The sequence below is a fragment of the Thunnus albacares genome, chromosome 11 (genome assembly GCF_914725855.1).
Source record: "Thunnus albacares chromosome 11, fThuAlb1.1, whole genome shotgun sequence".
Classification (NCBI taxonomy): Eukaryota; Metazoa; Chordata; class Actinopteri; order Scombriformes; family Scombridae; genus Thunnus; species Thunnus albacares.
In genome coordinates, this window is record NC_058116.1 from 14,600,698 (window position 1) to 14,617,094 (window position 16,397).

General features: G+C 40.8%; 2 protein-coding genes across 7 annotated transcripts in view; both read left to right on the forward strand.

Annotated features, from left to right (window-relative positions):
• LOC122992155 (FERM, ARHGEF and pleckstrin domain-containing protein 1-like) overlaps nucleotides 1–5,721 on the forward strand; it is a 51,132-nt gene extending 45,411 nt beyond the window's left edge. The window contains exons 23-27 of the mRNA XM_044365797.1: nucleotides 197–309; nucleotides 1,041–1,204; nucleotides 3,410–3,517; nucleotides 4,275–4,426; nucleotides 4,531–5,721. Of these exons, the coding sequence (XP_044221732.1) occupies nucleotides 197–309; nucleotides 1,041–1,204; nucleotides 3,410–3,517; nucleotides 4,275–4,426; nucleotides 4,531–4,612 (619 nt within the window). The 3' untranslated portion in view covers nucleotides 4,613–5,721. The remainder of the gene's footprint in view (nucleotides 1–196; nucleotides 310–1,040; nucleotides 1,205–3,409; nucleotides 3,518–4,274; nucleotides 4,427–4,530) is intronic.
• A 1,097-nt stretch (nucleotides 5,722–6,818) lies between these two features.
• LOC122991735 (dedicator of cytokinesis protein 9-like) overlaps nucleotides 6,819–16,397 on the forward strand; it is an 83,146-nt gene continuing 73,567 nt past the window's right edge. For 5 of the 6 annotated variants that reach the window (XM_044364998.1, XM_044365006.1, XM_044365000.1 and 2 more), the window contains exon 1: nucleotides 6,825–7,258. In XM_044364998.1, the coding sequence (XP_044220933.1) occupies nucleotides 7,142–7,258 (117 nt within the window). In that variant the 5' untranslated portion in view covers nucleotides 6,825–7,141. Of the gene's footprint in view, nucleotides 7,259–16,397 lie in introns of all 6 variants that reach the window. The other variant, XR_006405897.1, reaches the window with a different exon arrangement.

Below are 16,397 nucleotides of genomic sequence, written 5' to 3' on the forward strand. Positions count from 1 at the left end.
CATTTTGCTAATCCGGTTTCCATGAATAAGCAGATGGCGGCTTAGTGTCTGTTGGCAGGACACCTGGACAAACATGGATCAAACACATGTTAAGGGAATAGTTTCTAACCACCCGGCCTTCCTGCTGTGACATCATGCCTGTTTTGCTCCTCGGACGTTCTGAGCTTTTTGTCTATTTGTGCATTTCTCCCGGTAGTTCTTTGACAGAGATGGAGAACTGGATGGAAGACATAAAGATGGCGATAGAGATGGCAAAAACCAGCAACGGGCCTTCATCTGACCTGCTTACCAGCAATCTGACTGACAACAGTAAGTAACTACATAAACCTACTGTTGAATATGACATGCACACTTTGTCAGGCCACAGGAAGTAGTGGTAAAATTATTTGTTGCTCAGTCTAGGGCATTTAATTACCACCTTGCCTTATGGCTGTACCAGCTATTAACAAGCCACAACATACACTGAATGCCTTCATTTGCCAACAACAAGAAGGGATGCAGGCCTTACCTGAACCCAGATGAGCTCGACTTGTTCCCTGCAGCGCCACATGATTGAGCCGGCTCACACGCTCTTCTTGTTGCCAATCATACACTTAGCTCAGTTTTGGTTTCAATTCATTTAGATTAACAAGTGAACGCAGACAGAAACAAAACAAAAATACTGCAGGGATGAGAGTTACCATTCATCGTCCTTCACGGTCGCAACAAAACAGTGTTGCGCTATTAGCAGCACGCTGCTCTCGCTCCCTCTTGATTTCTGGCAAACAATCAAACTGACAAGCATGTAACTTGACAAACCTTAATTTGCACTGCTGCCCAACAAAAGGATAAAAAACTTAGAAAATACAGAGGTTTTGATGAATCCTAAAGAATGTAAAACAAACTATTCCCTTCCCCAGCTTGATTTTATGAATGACAAGCCGCTCAGTGACAGCTTTGCATCGATTTGTGAATGATCTCACGTTGTCTGTGTTTTAGCGCCCTTCTCCCCTCATCACCCCGCTCATTGTCTAGCAGTAACAACCTCCTGACTTTCCCAGAATGCCCTGAGGAGTCCTCGGTGGAAGCTGAGTCTGAGGACGACATGACAGCGTCACACACCTCCCTGGAGAGGCCCGCCCCTCACCGTGGTAACACCATGGTGCACGTGTGCTGGCACAGGAACACCAGTGTGTCCATGGTGGACTTTAGCATAGCTATGGAGGTACCAGCCAAACCTCAACCTCAGACCTGCCCTTCCCCTCCTGCCTCGTTGTTTTTCTATTTCTGTTTATGAGTGTTTGCTGTATCTTAACTCACTGTGATAATGTCTCAGTGGGAACAGTATCCTCCTGTGCCACACTCCCATCACCTATTTATTTCTAATCTTAAGTATATATATTGATGACTGTGACCTGATACACATGATACACATAAAGAATTTTTAAGGCATTTCATTTGCTGTTTACTTATACGTTTTTTTTTTTTTGTTGTTTTTTTTTTAAACTGGTAAAAATCAGGTCAAATAATAGATACATGTGGGTGCAAATGCAATGCAGGTACTCGTTTTTTCTTGGGGGACTCTGGTACATTATCAACAGATCATTTGCATTTTCATCCAAAAAAAAGGACTTTCTTTACTTGAAACTACAGAATCTTCTTGCAGCAGGAATTCAACAACTTTTCTGCATGGGGACATAAAATTCAGCTGAAAATCTGCATATACATATTGTTAAAAACTGAAAATGATAGGCCTGAGGGATTTTGCATCAATATTGTTTGAGCTGTTTTTAGATCAGGCAGTCAGTCACTGTATGCTAAAGCTGTTTATTCTCTCCAATTGCAAACTCTGCGAGGATACTGTTCCCACCTTTCCCTCCTTTGGCTAACAGTCCTTATCTTAACTCACAACTGTGGCTTTCCTGTGTGGTTCTTTCCTTTTTCTCTCCCCCACCCCTCACTTCAAAATCTCTGATCGTGTGTAAATAGAGAGGAGCAGTACGTAGATGCGCTAAACATCCTCATCTCACACCACCAGAACTGATCCTGTTTTGGGATGTAGCCTCCCTACAACCCAGCCACGCCCTGATCTAGTTCTGCTCTTCCTCTGTAGCTGTAACCACGTCCTCTTCACAGCTTTGCCTGGACACACCGCCGGCCTTCGTGTTTATCCCTGCCACTGCATGCCTGTGTTTCACCTACTCAGTCTCTGTGTTTCTGTCCTTCCCTTCCCTGTCTGTTTTTTTTCTCTCTCTCTGTCTCTCCCTCTTTTTTCCCCATGCGTCTGTGCGTTCCTCCGTGGTAGAGGACCCTAGTCCAGTCAGTGAGAATAAGGCCCCCTCGGTGGGGCCCCCCAGTGGCCAGGGACCAGTGCCTCTGTGTGTTATCTGCTGGTACCGTGTTCAGAGCCTCTCCTTTAGTGAATCCTGCAGGAGTCTAGAGGTAAAGGAGCCAGGCAGACAGGAGAGGCCCCGTGTGTGTGCTTACTTGAACTGCACCGTACGAAGACAAGTTACAAAGTGCTTTATAGAAATAAAACATGGGATTAAAGTTGATGTGGTGCCTCATACTGTACAGATTAGTGACCTCTTGATTGGTTTTATAGACATTAAACATAATGTACAATAACAAGAGCCAACAACTGTAGTTCCTGTTTTATAATTACTATATGTTTATCTTTTTTTAAAAGCAACAGTAGATTTAAAGTTTATTTGGAAGTACAAAATAAGAAGGATGAGGCTGGCCATATACTGTATTTTTGTGATTGTCAACAACTGCCATGAAACGACCAAAGCCAACAATGTGTTTGTGTTTGTTTCTGACTTACCTGCTCTTCTGTGGCACTCACCCACTGAAGATGTAAATCTTTAAAAGCAGGTCACAAATAATTAACTTTCTTATTTTTAAAGAGGCTAAATACTTACTTAATAGAGCTGGGCACTGTTTTTAGCAAATGTTTCTCAAATAAGAGTAAATGGTGTATTTCTGGGGGACTATTTTCAGCTACAGATTAATGCATCCAGTATTTGTTGCTCTAGTGAGTGTTTCTGGCAGCAGGACGGTGTCTGTAGGTCAATAAACTACAGTTCCCATGTTCATCCTAATAAAGAAACATGCACCCAGTGCAACAGTGTTTTAAATAGTTCTTAGACAACATTGGAGGTCGACTGGCACAAAGTGGTATGCTAAACCTGGCATTAATGACAAGCAGTACTTGTTACTTGGATCAATCAGTTGGCAAGTTTTAGTGTTTTCTTTTGATTTGTTGACAATAAGAAAAATATAGAATATTACAAGACTTATCCTTTAATTTCATGAATCCCTTTTCCACATTTTCAGTCAAAAATCCAAGTATGTTATTAGTGGTCTTATGATGTTTGCAGATTTATAAAGTTGCAGATTTCAAACTTGCTGTCTTTTGTATTTGTAGAATCAGTTGTCAGGAAACTTACTGAGGAAGTTCAAGAACAGCAACGGCTGGCAGAAGCTCTGGGTGGTCTTCACCAACTTCAGCCTGTTTTTCTACAAGTCACACCAGGTGATGAACATTCACTCTCAACCTCCTGTTTTATATCCAGTGAACACACCACAACCTCTTCCCCACATTAATATCCCTCCTCACTCTGCGCCAGGCAAAGTGTTTACACTTCCCTGCCCTTAAAAGCATCACATGTCTGTGCAGAATGTCAAATCTGTCCGCTACATTAGAGATGAACAAACTTTCCCATGCAATTTTTCATCTTGCTTCTTGCCTGAGAAAATGTTTGGTGAATGTCTTTGAGATACAGATACTGTTAGTTTTAAGCTTCCATAGACAAGTTAGATTATTTTTCAGTCAAACAAAGCACCACCAGCAACCCCACTGTAAATTAAAGGCTCTAAAATTCAGATATGGAAGATTTAAAAATTGTGTATCATCATGTAAAAAAATCGTGTGTATCAATCATGTAAAATGCCAATATAATGTCAGGGGCATGTTTAAAAAAACAAAGGGTTAAAACTAATATAGAAAGTCATTATATTTCTGTTAGAGGGGAGAATTTTGCAAGAGAAATTGAAAATGTTTTAAGACAGTAAAAATGTATAATTAGAATGACATGTTTGCATCATATGGAAAGTAATAAGGACTGTAAAATTTTGTCTGATGTCGCTTTTGGACATAAAATAGGTTGTGTTTTGTAAAAAGGGTTGGTGCACTCCAGTGTATATGTTTCTAGTTTTCTTTCATTTTTATCTCAGTTGTGTAATTATTTACATATATTTAATTAGAATTCTTATCTCAACTCTGTCTTCAGGACGATTATCCACTTGCCAGCCTTCCTCTGCTGGGTTACTCTGTCACCATCCCGTCAGAGTCTGAAAACATCCACAAGGACTATGTCTTTAAACTGCATTTCAAGTCCCACGTCTACTACTTCCGATCGGAGAGTGAATACACTTTTGAAAGGTACGGCTTACCCTATTGTACAGATTTTTAAGAGGTATTTGCAGCTTTTGTTGATCCTGGATATCAGAGAACTGATAAAAAAAACAACCTTTGTCTGCCCGCAGGTGGATGGAGGTCATCCGCAGTGCAACGGTCCCCTCCAGTCGAGCTCGCGTATTGAACAGCAAAGAGTCCCATCCTCACTGAGTTGGCTCACCTCGTTTCCACACGCCGTCTCCCTTGGGTGGCATCTGCCCTTCCTGTTACCTGGACTCTTTGCTTTTCTTTCTACACATATCTGGGACATTTGTACATGTGTCCATGCACATTTGGTGCTTTTTAATGCTTTAATGGTGACATGTCCGCTGGTTTAGACTGCATCAAAGACTGCATTTTTTGGCATTTTTACTCAACTCTGAAACCTCTTTTTAAGGATGTCATTTTATACTGTTTTCTAATGGTCTGAACCACTTCCTATCTTTCTGGTTTTACATGTTGTCATTGGTTGTTTTTACAGCAGGAACATGTTGATATGAATATTCAGCATTCTTTCGTCAATAGTTAAACTATCACTGCATTGTCATAAAGTTTTTGTCTACTTGTTCATTTTACTGAAAACGGCTGCTTTGAAAATGTCCTGCAACTTCAGTGCCAAACTGATTTATATCAATTTGCTGGACTTTTTAATGCTATTTTGTTACATCGGGGACGAGGAGTGTCTCCTATACTGTATTCCATAAAATTTAAAATCATGTCAAACAGGCCACCCTTTAAAAATCAATGCTCTGTCCACACCTGGCCCAGCACAATGTGTTCTTGTCAAAAAAAAAGATGAAAATATAAACTATTTTGTTGTATTATTGACATAATCCTAGGATTGATCAATAAGTGGCCGGGGTAGCTGCCATCAACACTAATGCCATTTCAAGTAAATATTCTATTTGCTGATCTTTGTTGTATAAATACGTCTCAGTTTTGCTTTTTTTTAAATTAACTGTATGAGAAAATGTGAGACATGTTCATAATCATTGTATTATGAAGGTAAGTGTAATTGAAAGCTTTAAAGATTATGTGTGAAACTAAATAGAAACTTTCAGTTCCAAGCGCCGTTGCCCTCACTGAACTTAGGCTGCTCCCGTATACAGACACCAGATCTTTTTATGGGTCTAAATGAATGGAAATATGCATTTGACAGGGTTTTGCAGTGAAGCATATGAGATGGAAAACCTCAGTTCTGCTTAGAAATGCAGCGTTTTTCCAGACAACAGAGAGCTCTTTGGAAATGAAAGCAATAAAAAAAAAAACTTTCAAACTTAGACTTTTGTTGCTTGTGTTGTTTTTTAGGATTTGATGTTTTTAACAGAATCACATCAGTTCGCTGTGAAAATACAGTGAGGCAGCTCTTCAAGTGTGTTTACAGCTGTGACCTACAGATGGCATCATTGATCAAGATGTTGGTTCAGTTGAGCCACAAACACAATGTCCTATAAAATGTGTCGCCAATGTATAGTAAAACCAGTAAGCAATGTTTAAAGCCTTGTTTTCTCTAGAGTGTCCTCTCACCAAAATATGTATTCATGTCATTAAGTAATTCTCCTAAAACTATTATTCAGCTCTCCGTGTCAACAGAAGGTTGACGCCTCTCCATGGATGCACAAAATGGTAAAATATGATATCAGCTTACTGAAATCTAACCTGATTATCCAAAAGGGAGTTTCCAACACTGCTTATGTGCACATCTTTGTATTTCTCAGTCTAGTTCTAGAGAATCTTAGTGATAATCACCATATGTTATGTAAAAAAATGTGAGAAATATGAAGATTTTGTTGACAAAGGAAAGCAATATCAAAATGATGTATTCAACAAAGAAAAACAGTCAATGCTGCTGCTTTTATATAAAGACATGTCTGTGTGTGTGTGTGTGTGTGTGTGTAGTAGAGGTAATAGTTTATTGCAGTTAATAAATGTAAAAGATCAGCTCTTTCCTTTTCCATACAGCATCAAATAATTAATTGGAAGTTAAAGAAAAAATAGTTTTCCATCATGTTTTTCTTTGGTATCAGACAACTATGACTTATGAAGTTCAGATTTGGTGTTAACCTGTCACACATTTGAAATAGAAGTCTGATCTCTTATTACATTATATTACATGATATTCACCCATCTAGTCCTCTGGTTATTCTGTTAAAATGTGTTCTAGTGTGAGTTCAAATGTGTATTTAGATGCCTGAGGGAACGACGGAGAGACACTCTGGGAGACACTAGAGACTGTAGAGAACACACTTTCTCTACAGTCTCTAGTGTCTTTAGAGTCTCTTGAGTCATTCATACTGGAAGTGCTTGCTGTCCAAAGTCCAGGCCCAGCACAGGAGTGGGCAGGCCTTTAAGCCGGTGAGGGGCGGAGTGCGCCGATGAGACAGCCAGATTATACACCTCCTGTCTGGCGCTGGACGACCAATGACACACTTCTCGAAAGGATACTTCATCATGATAACAACAAATACAACGGGAGACGACAGAGCACCGGAATAATGCGGCACGCGTTGACTTTTTAAAGCGATGAGATCGAGAAGTGGGAGTGAATCAGCAGCCACGCCACAACATGACCCAGCTTCAAACTCGTGGTGCGCACTAGTGTGGAACGGACAGACGGATAAACCGGTGATGAATTTCTTTTAAACTTTGTTGATATAACTTGTGGATAGGACGCACATTAATGCAAAGTGCTGCGCAGCGATGGCTACTCCTGCGCACCCGGAGACCAGGAAATTTACGCGGGGTCTGGGTAAACCTGGCACGGCGGCTGAACTCAGGCAAAGTGTCTCTGAGGTGGTCAGGACGTCGGTGCTCGTTGTAAGTACACACCTAAACACCCTTTCTCCTCCTCTTCCTTCTTTCCTCCTCCACTTCCATCATCACGTCTGGGTAAACTTTCGTGGAGCAGAGGATAACCTGCTTTACGCACATTTTCAGCAACGAGTCAGCTGACTTAAGATCAGCTGGGTGGGAGCACATGTGGGCTTATGAGGTTGGAAAAACTACAGGTCATGTTATGGAGTGAGTGACCCTGACCTGTATATGTGTGAGAGAGGGTGATATAAAGTGAACGAATGAGGGTTTGTTCATGAGGGACATTTAGATAGAGGAAATGGAGTGATTTATAAAAATTTTAGGTGGATTCCTGAATGTAAAAAAAAGCTTTTACAATTATTTCTCTTGCTTGTAGTCTATGGAGTAAAATACACTTTGTGAGTTCTTGAAACCTTCACTTTCAGGCTCACTTGTTACACTTATTTTAAGTGTCTTCTTTCTTCCAGAGCCTGTAAAGAATCAGTGCCTGATCAAGGTGTTTTGTACCTGGTGTTGATGATGGCATCAGTTTTCATAGGGATGCAGTGAGATGACATAATACCTCTTCACAAGGGAAAGCATGTGGCTTCCATTTCATGCCTCAGACACATACAAAGTGTCCAGTGACAGTGACATTACGCTGAATTTGAACCACCATCCTCTTCACGTGGAACATCTGGGCGACGAGGACCTGCACTTACCCTTCGGTATCACTTTTCCTTGGGGCTCGGGAGGGGGAAAGGAGTCGAGCCTTTTGTTGTGTCGGAGTGTGTTTGGTGTTTGGTGTTCTGTCTTGATTGTTCCAGCTTTCCTGGAAGAAGTTGCTAGGTAACAGAAACGGACACCGTCCAGGATCTCTGTCAGGGAAATGGAATCCTGAGTCAGGATCCCAGACATCCAACCACACCTTCATATTATTTATTCATTCTCACTCTGGTGCACTGCCAGAGACGCCAGAGGGAGGAGAGCAGAAGTGGATACAACTATGTATGTTGGGAAATCAACATGTTTAGAAGGACGGAGCTAATATGTAGAAACTCTGCACGGGACTGTCTTTTGTGTTAGTATCAGCACTTCATGTGTTGGTCGACATACTGAGCCGATACAGTATGTGAACTGTAGAAGTGAGTATATATGAATGTGTTGTATAGAGTTCACTTGAGCGTCTCAGTGGGACAAGAATGTGACTGTACACAAGAGCACTGTCCACACAGCTTGTAATTAATTCCTCCATGAAACATGTAAATACCGCAGCAGGAATGGAGGGATCTGTTACAGGGACATAAAGGGTAGATTGTCACCCATTCTGATTCCCACCATGATGCTGTTTCAACTTGAAACACAAATGTTTCTCTCCTTTTTTTAAAAGCCCAGAAACACATTTCGATTATAACATACTAGATAGTACAAGCACGTCCCCACTGGTCATTTGAGCAGTTCCTCTGCTAGTCAAGTGCACTTCTCTCCTTCTCCCAACAATTTGTGCATTTTCACGAAGACACACACTGACCAGAGCCTCTTTGTTTATTGTTAGAGTGGAGAGCAGAGAGACTTGTAATAGGACAGAGCCCTCAGCTGAGCCATCCCTCTGTTTCTCCACACTCTAGGCATGCTGAGAACACTATTAGCTCCATGATTGCTGTCATCAGCTTTGAATTTGTTGTGCTGATGATGTACTTCGAAAACGACCCAAGACAATGCCTTTCCACCTTTGCTTCGCATGGAATTAGAGCAGAAATTGTTGAGTGTATGAAGAGTTTTGTAGAGTGTCTGCACTCAATAGCCTGCCTGCACATGTCATTAATGTATCACCTGATGGGTATATAACAAATCAATGGCAGTTGGAAATGTTTAGTTAGTGTATGCATTGTATGAACCAGCTGGGGGGCTGTTGTGTAATTGCAATCAATAGTCCTAACTGCCTGCCAACTAATGGTAATATACTCAGATCCACAGTGTTCCTGCTATGTGCACGACCTGCGGGAGCTGTAAACCAGATGGGTGTCATTATGTCGGAGTGATGCCATTAGCAGCCTGTGGCCAGTATACACACACACACAACTGATCTACTGTACATCTAGAAGGGACAGTGGGACTGTCACGTGTGCTCTGGACAACGTGTTCAATTATAAAGTACGCTGAGTGCAGAACTGCTTAATGTCAGCAGGTGGATGACTGCGAACAAGCTGGCGCTCTATTTAGGAAAAATAGAATCCATATTGTTTGGGTCAAGGATAAAATTGAAAAGGTCTCCTGGTTTTAATGTTGTTGTTGGTGGTGGTGGTGACACCGTGCTTGCAGCTAAGGAGTCAGTCAAGTACCTTGGCTGTGTACTAGATAGCCATATGTCAGGAGTTGGCTGGGTTGAAAAGGTGCTCACTAAGGTCAGTCAATGAATACGCATTTTAGCCAGAATTTCTTGACAGGAAAGCAATGATGACTCTGGCAGGAGATCTTGTCCAGCCTTATGTTGACTATGCCTGTTGGTCATGGTACAATGGCCTAACTTCATACCTTAAAAACAGACTTCAGACTCCTCAAAACAAGGTAGTCAGGATTATTCTGAAACTCCCCATGAGAACTCACCTTGACCCTTCTCACTTTGAGAGCCTTGGGTGGGTGAAAGTACAGGAGAGAGTCTCTCAGATCGGGTTGTGCATTGTACATAAGATTGTGCCTGGTGCTGTTCCTCAATACTTTAGAAATGATTTAATCCAGGTGAGGGATATCCACAGCAATTCCACAATAGGGGCACTTCCACTGACTTTGTTCCTCCCAGGTTTAAGAGTAACCTGGAGAAGGAAACTTTTTTTCCTGCTAAACTTTTTTGCAGTAAAGGAGTTAATCTGTTAATCTGTGGAATAGATTGCCAGGAAATCTTAAAATCATAAGCAGCTTGGGAGGTTTCAAGCTGGCACTTAAGAATTGGTTTAGAGATTATTTATAGTAGCATATTACGTCTGATAATAGGGTGTCTTTTTATATTTTGTTTGTTTTGATGTAGCTTATTTATTTTAATTATTATGTACAGACCCAGACTTGTATGTAATCTGCTGAGGGGGCTTTGAAGTAATGTTGATATATTCATGTATTCATCTCGGTTGTTTTTTGAGTTTTTAACTAGTTTTATTAACTGAGTGGCTGGTAGAGTCATGCGTTGTCCAAGGAAGTGCTGAGGTAGTGATTGATGTCGTTAATACAATGAATAACTTGCTGAGTGTATTGTATTATTGTTTTTATTGATGTTTTTGTGTCATTCTTGCCGTTTTGACCCCTCCTTTGCACAGCCCCCTCATCCCCAAAGGGACCACAATGGAAATAAACCTCTGGGCTTTATTGTGTTATCCTGACTTTCCCTTTTTATGTATGCATCCAATGCCATGGCAGAGTTGGTGTTTTTAAAATTAAACTGTCAAATAAAATCAATCAACAGAGAACGCATGTTGCTGCGTAGCCTAGTTGTTATCATTAATGAACATTAAGATTCATATTTGCAAGCTTGATTGCTTTGACAAGTTTCTCTAAGTCTCTTGGGGGTCTTTGTGCTTATGAAAATGATGATTGATGAATGATTGTGTTACCTGTGCTGCTTCTTCTTCCTGCACCATGTGGCTGCGTAACATTTTAGACTGTGTTTGCTCAAGTTAAATATTGCCAGTAATGAGCTCCTTCCGCAATGCAGAGAAGACACAGAGGCACATTTGGTGATGTCAACTCCCAAACTGTAACCTCTATTGCTTTATCTGATAAAGAACAATACTCTCTGCTTATGTTTGTCCTCTTGATTACATCACACCTGCACACCTCTGACGTTTAGCTTTTTGTAGGCTTTGCAAATTTCCCCAAGATGTGGGATGTGGGAATCCCGGGAATACCCCCAGTGGGTATTCAAATATAGCAAGTGTGTCGGAGACTTTTTTTTTATCAACTTCTAGTTTTGACTTCCTTCTTTGATCGTTCACTAGGATTAAGTCATGTTCTGTCATGTAGTAAAGCCAGATTTGTTGGTCATGCCACTCTCCAAATATGGGCTCAGTAGATTTTCAAGATTAACTTCTACAACTGAGTTTAGGTGAGTTAGTCTATTAGCAGCAGCTTGACCTCCCTCTGTATTCTTCTGTCTGTCTGTCTCTCTTCCTATATGGTCTGTCAGCATACAGACTAAAAGGTTGCATAGGTTGCCTTTGTTTCTGTGATGGTAAATGGTACAAGAACGAACCCAGGGAGGTAGAGATGGGAGAGCAGATGAGTTCTCTGAACAGGTCAATAATACATGAGGCTGCTCTAGTAACCAAAGCATCCATTAAGAGACTCTCACTCTCTCTCTCATGCTGTGGATAAGAGGAGCCCCAAACTTTGATAGCATTTGATACAAAATTATGCAATCCCAATCAAACTTTCCATCACCTCAGTGTGTCTGCAGTATGTATAAACCATGCAGCCCTACGCAATCGCACAGTTCGGAACAGAAAGTAATAGTCATGATGATGTTACATAACAGCCAGCAGCCCTCCTGGAGTTTTTCACACTTGTTTGAAACATTTGTCTTTGTTTGGTGATTTGCCCCAGAAATGGATTTTCCTGAATAGTGAGTCATATAAAGTATGCTTCCATATTGTTAAGATTATATTGATTTGAGCTGAAACGCCAAGTCAATTGACCGATTAGACAATTCACAGGAAACTATTTTAATAATAGTTTAATCATTGGCGTTTATCAAGAAAAGAGACCAACATCAGCTGGTTCCTAGTTCTGACATTTGATTACATCACCTTGAGCTGAGGGAAATCGTAATGAGCATTACTCACAGTTTTCTGGGGTTTTATAAACCAAATCGATTGATTCATTGAAAAAAGTAATTGACAGATTAATCAGTAATGAAAATAACCATTAGTTGCAGCCCTAATATTGAATATCATTCAGATATAAGGTCTGATCTGTCCCTCCTAGAATGGAGGAGAAGTCCTGAAGGTGTAGTGTATTCAGATTACAGGTTACAATGCAAATTTGTAATTGGTTACAGTCCCTGAAGAGACATGACATGAGAAGATAAAGCAAACAATGTCCGCCTGTCAGCTGTTCATATAGTATAATATGCATTCACTATAGTCTCTGAATGTTTTCAAGTTACTACTCTGAATGTATAAAGACAATTTAACTGGAGTGAAAACATTCAAAGTCCCCAAGACACAGATATATAAGCAGTGATACACTTCTTGTGAAGCGAAAAGTGAGACATAAAACACACCCATCAAACTCACTATAAAATTTGTCTGCTCGGGTTTGGGCATGTCTCTTGGCACTTGTGGTTATAATCTAAACCAGATTTGCCACTCTTGGCTCTTGCAGTTAGAGTGGGAGGTTTGAGAATTCCTCAACTAAGTACATAAATGTTGAGATTTTATAGAGCACTTAGTCGAAAACTCAAAGGGTTTCCTCTATGCAGCCCTGACTGACCCTGGTTAGTCTACAGCCAGTGGCCAGACAGACAGATTGTGTTCCAGTGCAAATAAAAACTGATTAAATTTCACAGACTTGAATTGAACTTGGTTTATCTCGTTGGTACAGCCTCTTTGTGCCAGAATGTATTGTAACCACATGTCAAAATAAGTGTTAAATATATGAACATCGAGCCAGAACAGAATCCCAAGATTTGGTTTGTGGTCACATGACGAGATTATTTAACAATTTCCTGGCTCAGCGTGGGAAATGAGGAAATATTTAACAGATTTTGCCCGTCAAAAATCTGCGTACCCTGTAATCTGCATTACATTGATTTTTGGTACAGTGGCTGCACACAGAGATCTATGTACCAATTTAATGGTTGTTACATAATTTTCTAATTTTAGCTTTCCATTTCCATTCCAGTGTAGATGAACGTCAGAGTTGTTGACATTTGATTTTTTTTCTCAGAATAGAACAGAGCTCATTGCCACCATGAGCAAGTCTCCAAAGTCTTTCCATCCTGCCCGAACAGGAAGTGCCCATGACTTCCTGTCTTCCATCTTCTTGTGGGAGAGCAGGGGCCTGTCCTTTCCTAGAAAGAGCAGGTTTCCTGCGGCTTTATTTGGGCTGAACAGAAGTTTTGGGCAGGGCCCACTGTTAAAAGTGTTCTGCCTGATAGAGTAGGACTGTTTTGGAGAACAGAGGAGGTTACCATAACAGAGAGAGCCTGCTAAAGAGCCTGTACAGTGAGTGTTTTCCTGTTAGCAAGTGCCTGCCACCACTCTGGGACTTGTTTTAACACTCACCTCCTCAGAACATATACACTCTCCTAATACAACAGTACTTTGCTTCTTTATAGTCTCCTCCAGTATTCATGATTCATAAGGCAATGCTTAAGGTGTTTCTACCCTGCAGTTTGTTTTTTAATACTCAGAATCCATTTGAATCAATCTTCTTCTCACATCTCACTGTTGAGGCCTACATCCTGCTATAGAGCCATGATTGCAGCGAATTATCATCAGGAGCAGTAATCAAATGGAGAACCGCTCTGCTTCCATCCTCCGGGCCATTAAGGTTGCTATTTTTGAGTCTCTGGGGTACACACCTAAGTGCTTCTGTGTAAGACTTGCTGACTCACAACCCCCTCTGCCTTCTCTTCCCTCTGCGGTTGTTACTGTATGTGGTTAATCCAGTTTGCATTCTTCTGTAAACCGATAAACAACTCTGTTATCATCATCTATGATCTAATAAGGAACTGCATTTGAATGAATGGAATAAAGATCACAGTTTACATGTCATACAAACAACTGCATAAACATACTTAAGACCTTATGCAGAATGTAAAATACAACTGAAAAGGAGTCTTTGTTGGGATGTGCTCCATTTTTGGCTCTATGGATAGCAATGTCAGTTTGGTGGTTGGTCAATATGACCACCAACTATTGGATGGATTGCCTTAAAATTTCAAACGGACATTTATGGTCTCTGGAGGATGATTCCAACTGACTTTAGTGACCCCATCACTTTTCCTCTAGCATCACCATGAGGTTCATGTTCATGATTTTGACTGAAATGTCTCAACAACCATTGGATGGATTGCCGTAAAAGTTGGTACAGACATTCATGTCCTCTAACTTTTTTATCTAGTGCCATCATCAGGTCACCATTCCAGTTTGTCCAATTCTTTGGTTCATGACAAATACCTGCAAAACTAACGTTACACCCATCAGCCTCAGCTGTACTTTGTGTGTAGTGCTAATTAGAAAATGTTAGCATGCTAACACACTAAACTAAGATGGTGAACATGGTAAACAATATACCTGCTAAACATGAGCTTGTTAACATCATCACTGAGCATTTTAGCATGCTGATGTTGAGCATGTAGCTCAAAATGTTTCTGGATTCTTAGGCTAGATCCAAATGTCCAGACTTCACTGCAGTTGCAGACTTTGCAGGCGCGTTCCTTGGAAGTCTGTGAGTGCCAAAGGGCTCTCCAAATCCACAATTCATCAAGTCGCCAAGGAGCCTCAAGCTGACTTCCTGCAGACTTCCAGAGAGTTTGCTTGGAAAACAGCTTCCTCTTCTCACTTTGATGACATTTGCTTTTCTCAGTTTTGTTGTATAAGTTTATTGATGAAGTGAGGTTTGATAATGCACACACACAGAATATTAATTGGCCTTAATCATGTGGATTTTTCATTATAGTCTGCTCAACTAGATGGACAAAGGTCACTTTGAAATGAGTTACAGGGTCAGGAATTTCAATTCATCTCTATGGAAACACCTGAGGTCTTAAGTCCCATCTCACAGACTTGCTGTGATGACAGTGAACATGTCACGGTACTTACGACTGAAGTCCACAAGGGCTCAGTACACAAGTCTGGAGAGTGGATATTTGTATTCAGCCATAGTCTTGACTAAACTATATAGTGGCTGAGCATGTTATTGTATAACAAATGTAATAATAATAATAATAATCTAAACAGTCATTCTGCAGTCTGTGTAGAAAATGTCTTCTTTTGAGAGCACTCTAGACACAGTTTATTCTTCATGACATGTTTTTTTTATAGCCTCCCCTACATCAGAGCCTCGTGAGGAAGTAGAGGCCTGCATGGCAGAAAATCTAGCCTCAAGCTGCTACAGAGAGTCATATGAATGGCACCATTACAAACGTGTTTTTACATGGCCCAGCCCACAAGCAAGTGAATGAGAGGAATATATCAAGTGTAGGTGGATACTGCTCAGCCAGCCATCCCTGATTCATTAGTTTTGCAAGAGGCCAGCCAGAGTATTAGCAAAGAGGTGAAACTGGTCAAGCCTAAAGCTCCCAATGCAAAATCGTTGTGCTGCACACATGCACTGGCCCGCAGATTAAGCTCATCGGATTAAGCCCTGAAAAGCACTACAACACTCCTGACTGAAGACTATGAACAGCACATCCATGCTGGCTGATGGAGAAATGTCTAGAAAGAGAAGTTAATGACTAACACATTTCCTTTTAAGGCCTTGCATGTTTTTTTGTAAGGTGTATTTACTCTTAGCCTCCTTGATTTTTCTATAAAAGTAATGTTTCCCTTCCATCCTTCACTGTAACTGACCATTAACTTGTAATTGTGGGAATGCGGCTGTTACCGTGACAGCGGAGATTTGAGGGTACGCTCTAGGCTAACACTCCTAACCTTGTCATTATTTTCTACGCCCCATAGATAGCATTTTCTCCATTTTTGAATCACTGCCAATTACAGGATTTGCCCTCTCTTCAGAGTAGAGGTTCACTCTTTTACTCAAAGAGCGTGGAGCTGATTTACTGTAATTATTTGATTTATGATACAAGCTTTGAACTTTGATAACCTTGATAAACTTGGGTTGGTTTTAGATTTTGCCAATTTGGCTTGTTTATTTCATTAGAGACCCTTCCTCCTCCCTTAATGATCGAACCCCGTCACCCAAGCATATCAACATCAGCATGGGAAACACTTCCTTGTGTTCTCTCTGAGCAAAGACAAAATGCGGAAACAAAGACACGTTTTTAAAATGATGAGTGGCATTTGATAAAGCTCACTTGCACTTGTTTTTTTTTATCACACACTCTTCTGTGTGACTGATGTGACTCTCGGGGAGGTTTAGTGTCAAGCTAACGGCCCATTCTCAGGTTAATCTGCTTTGAACACCTTATCTGTCCCTGTGGCCCCTCTGG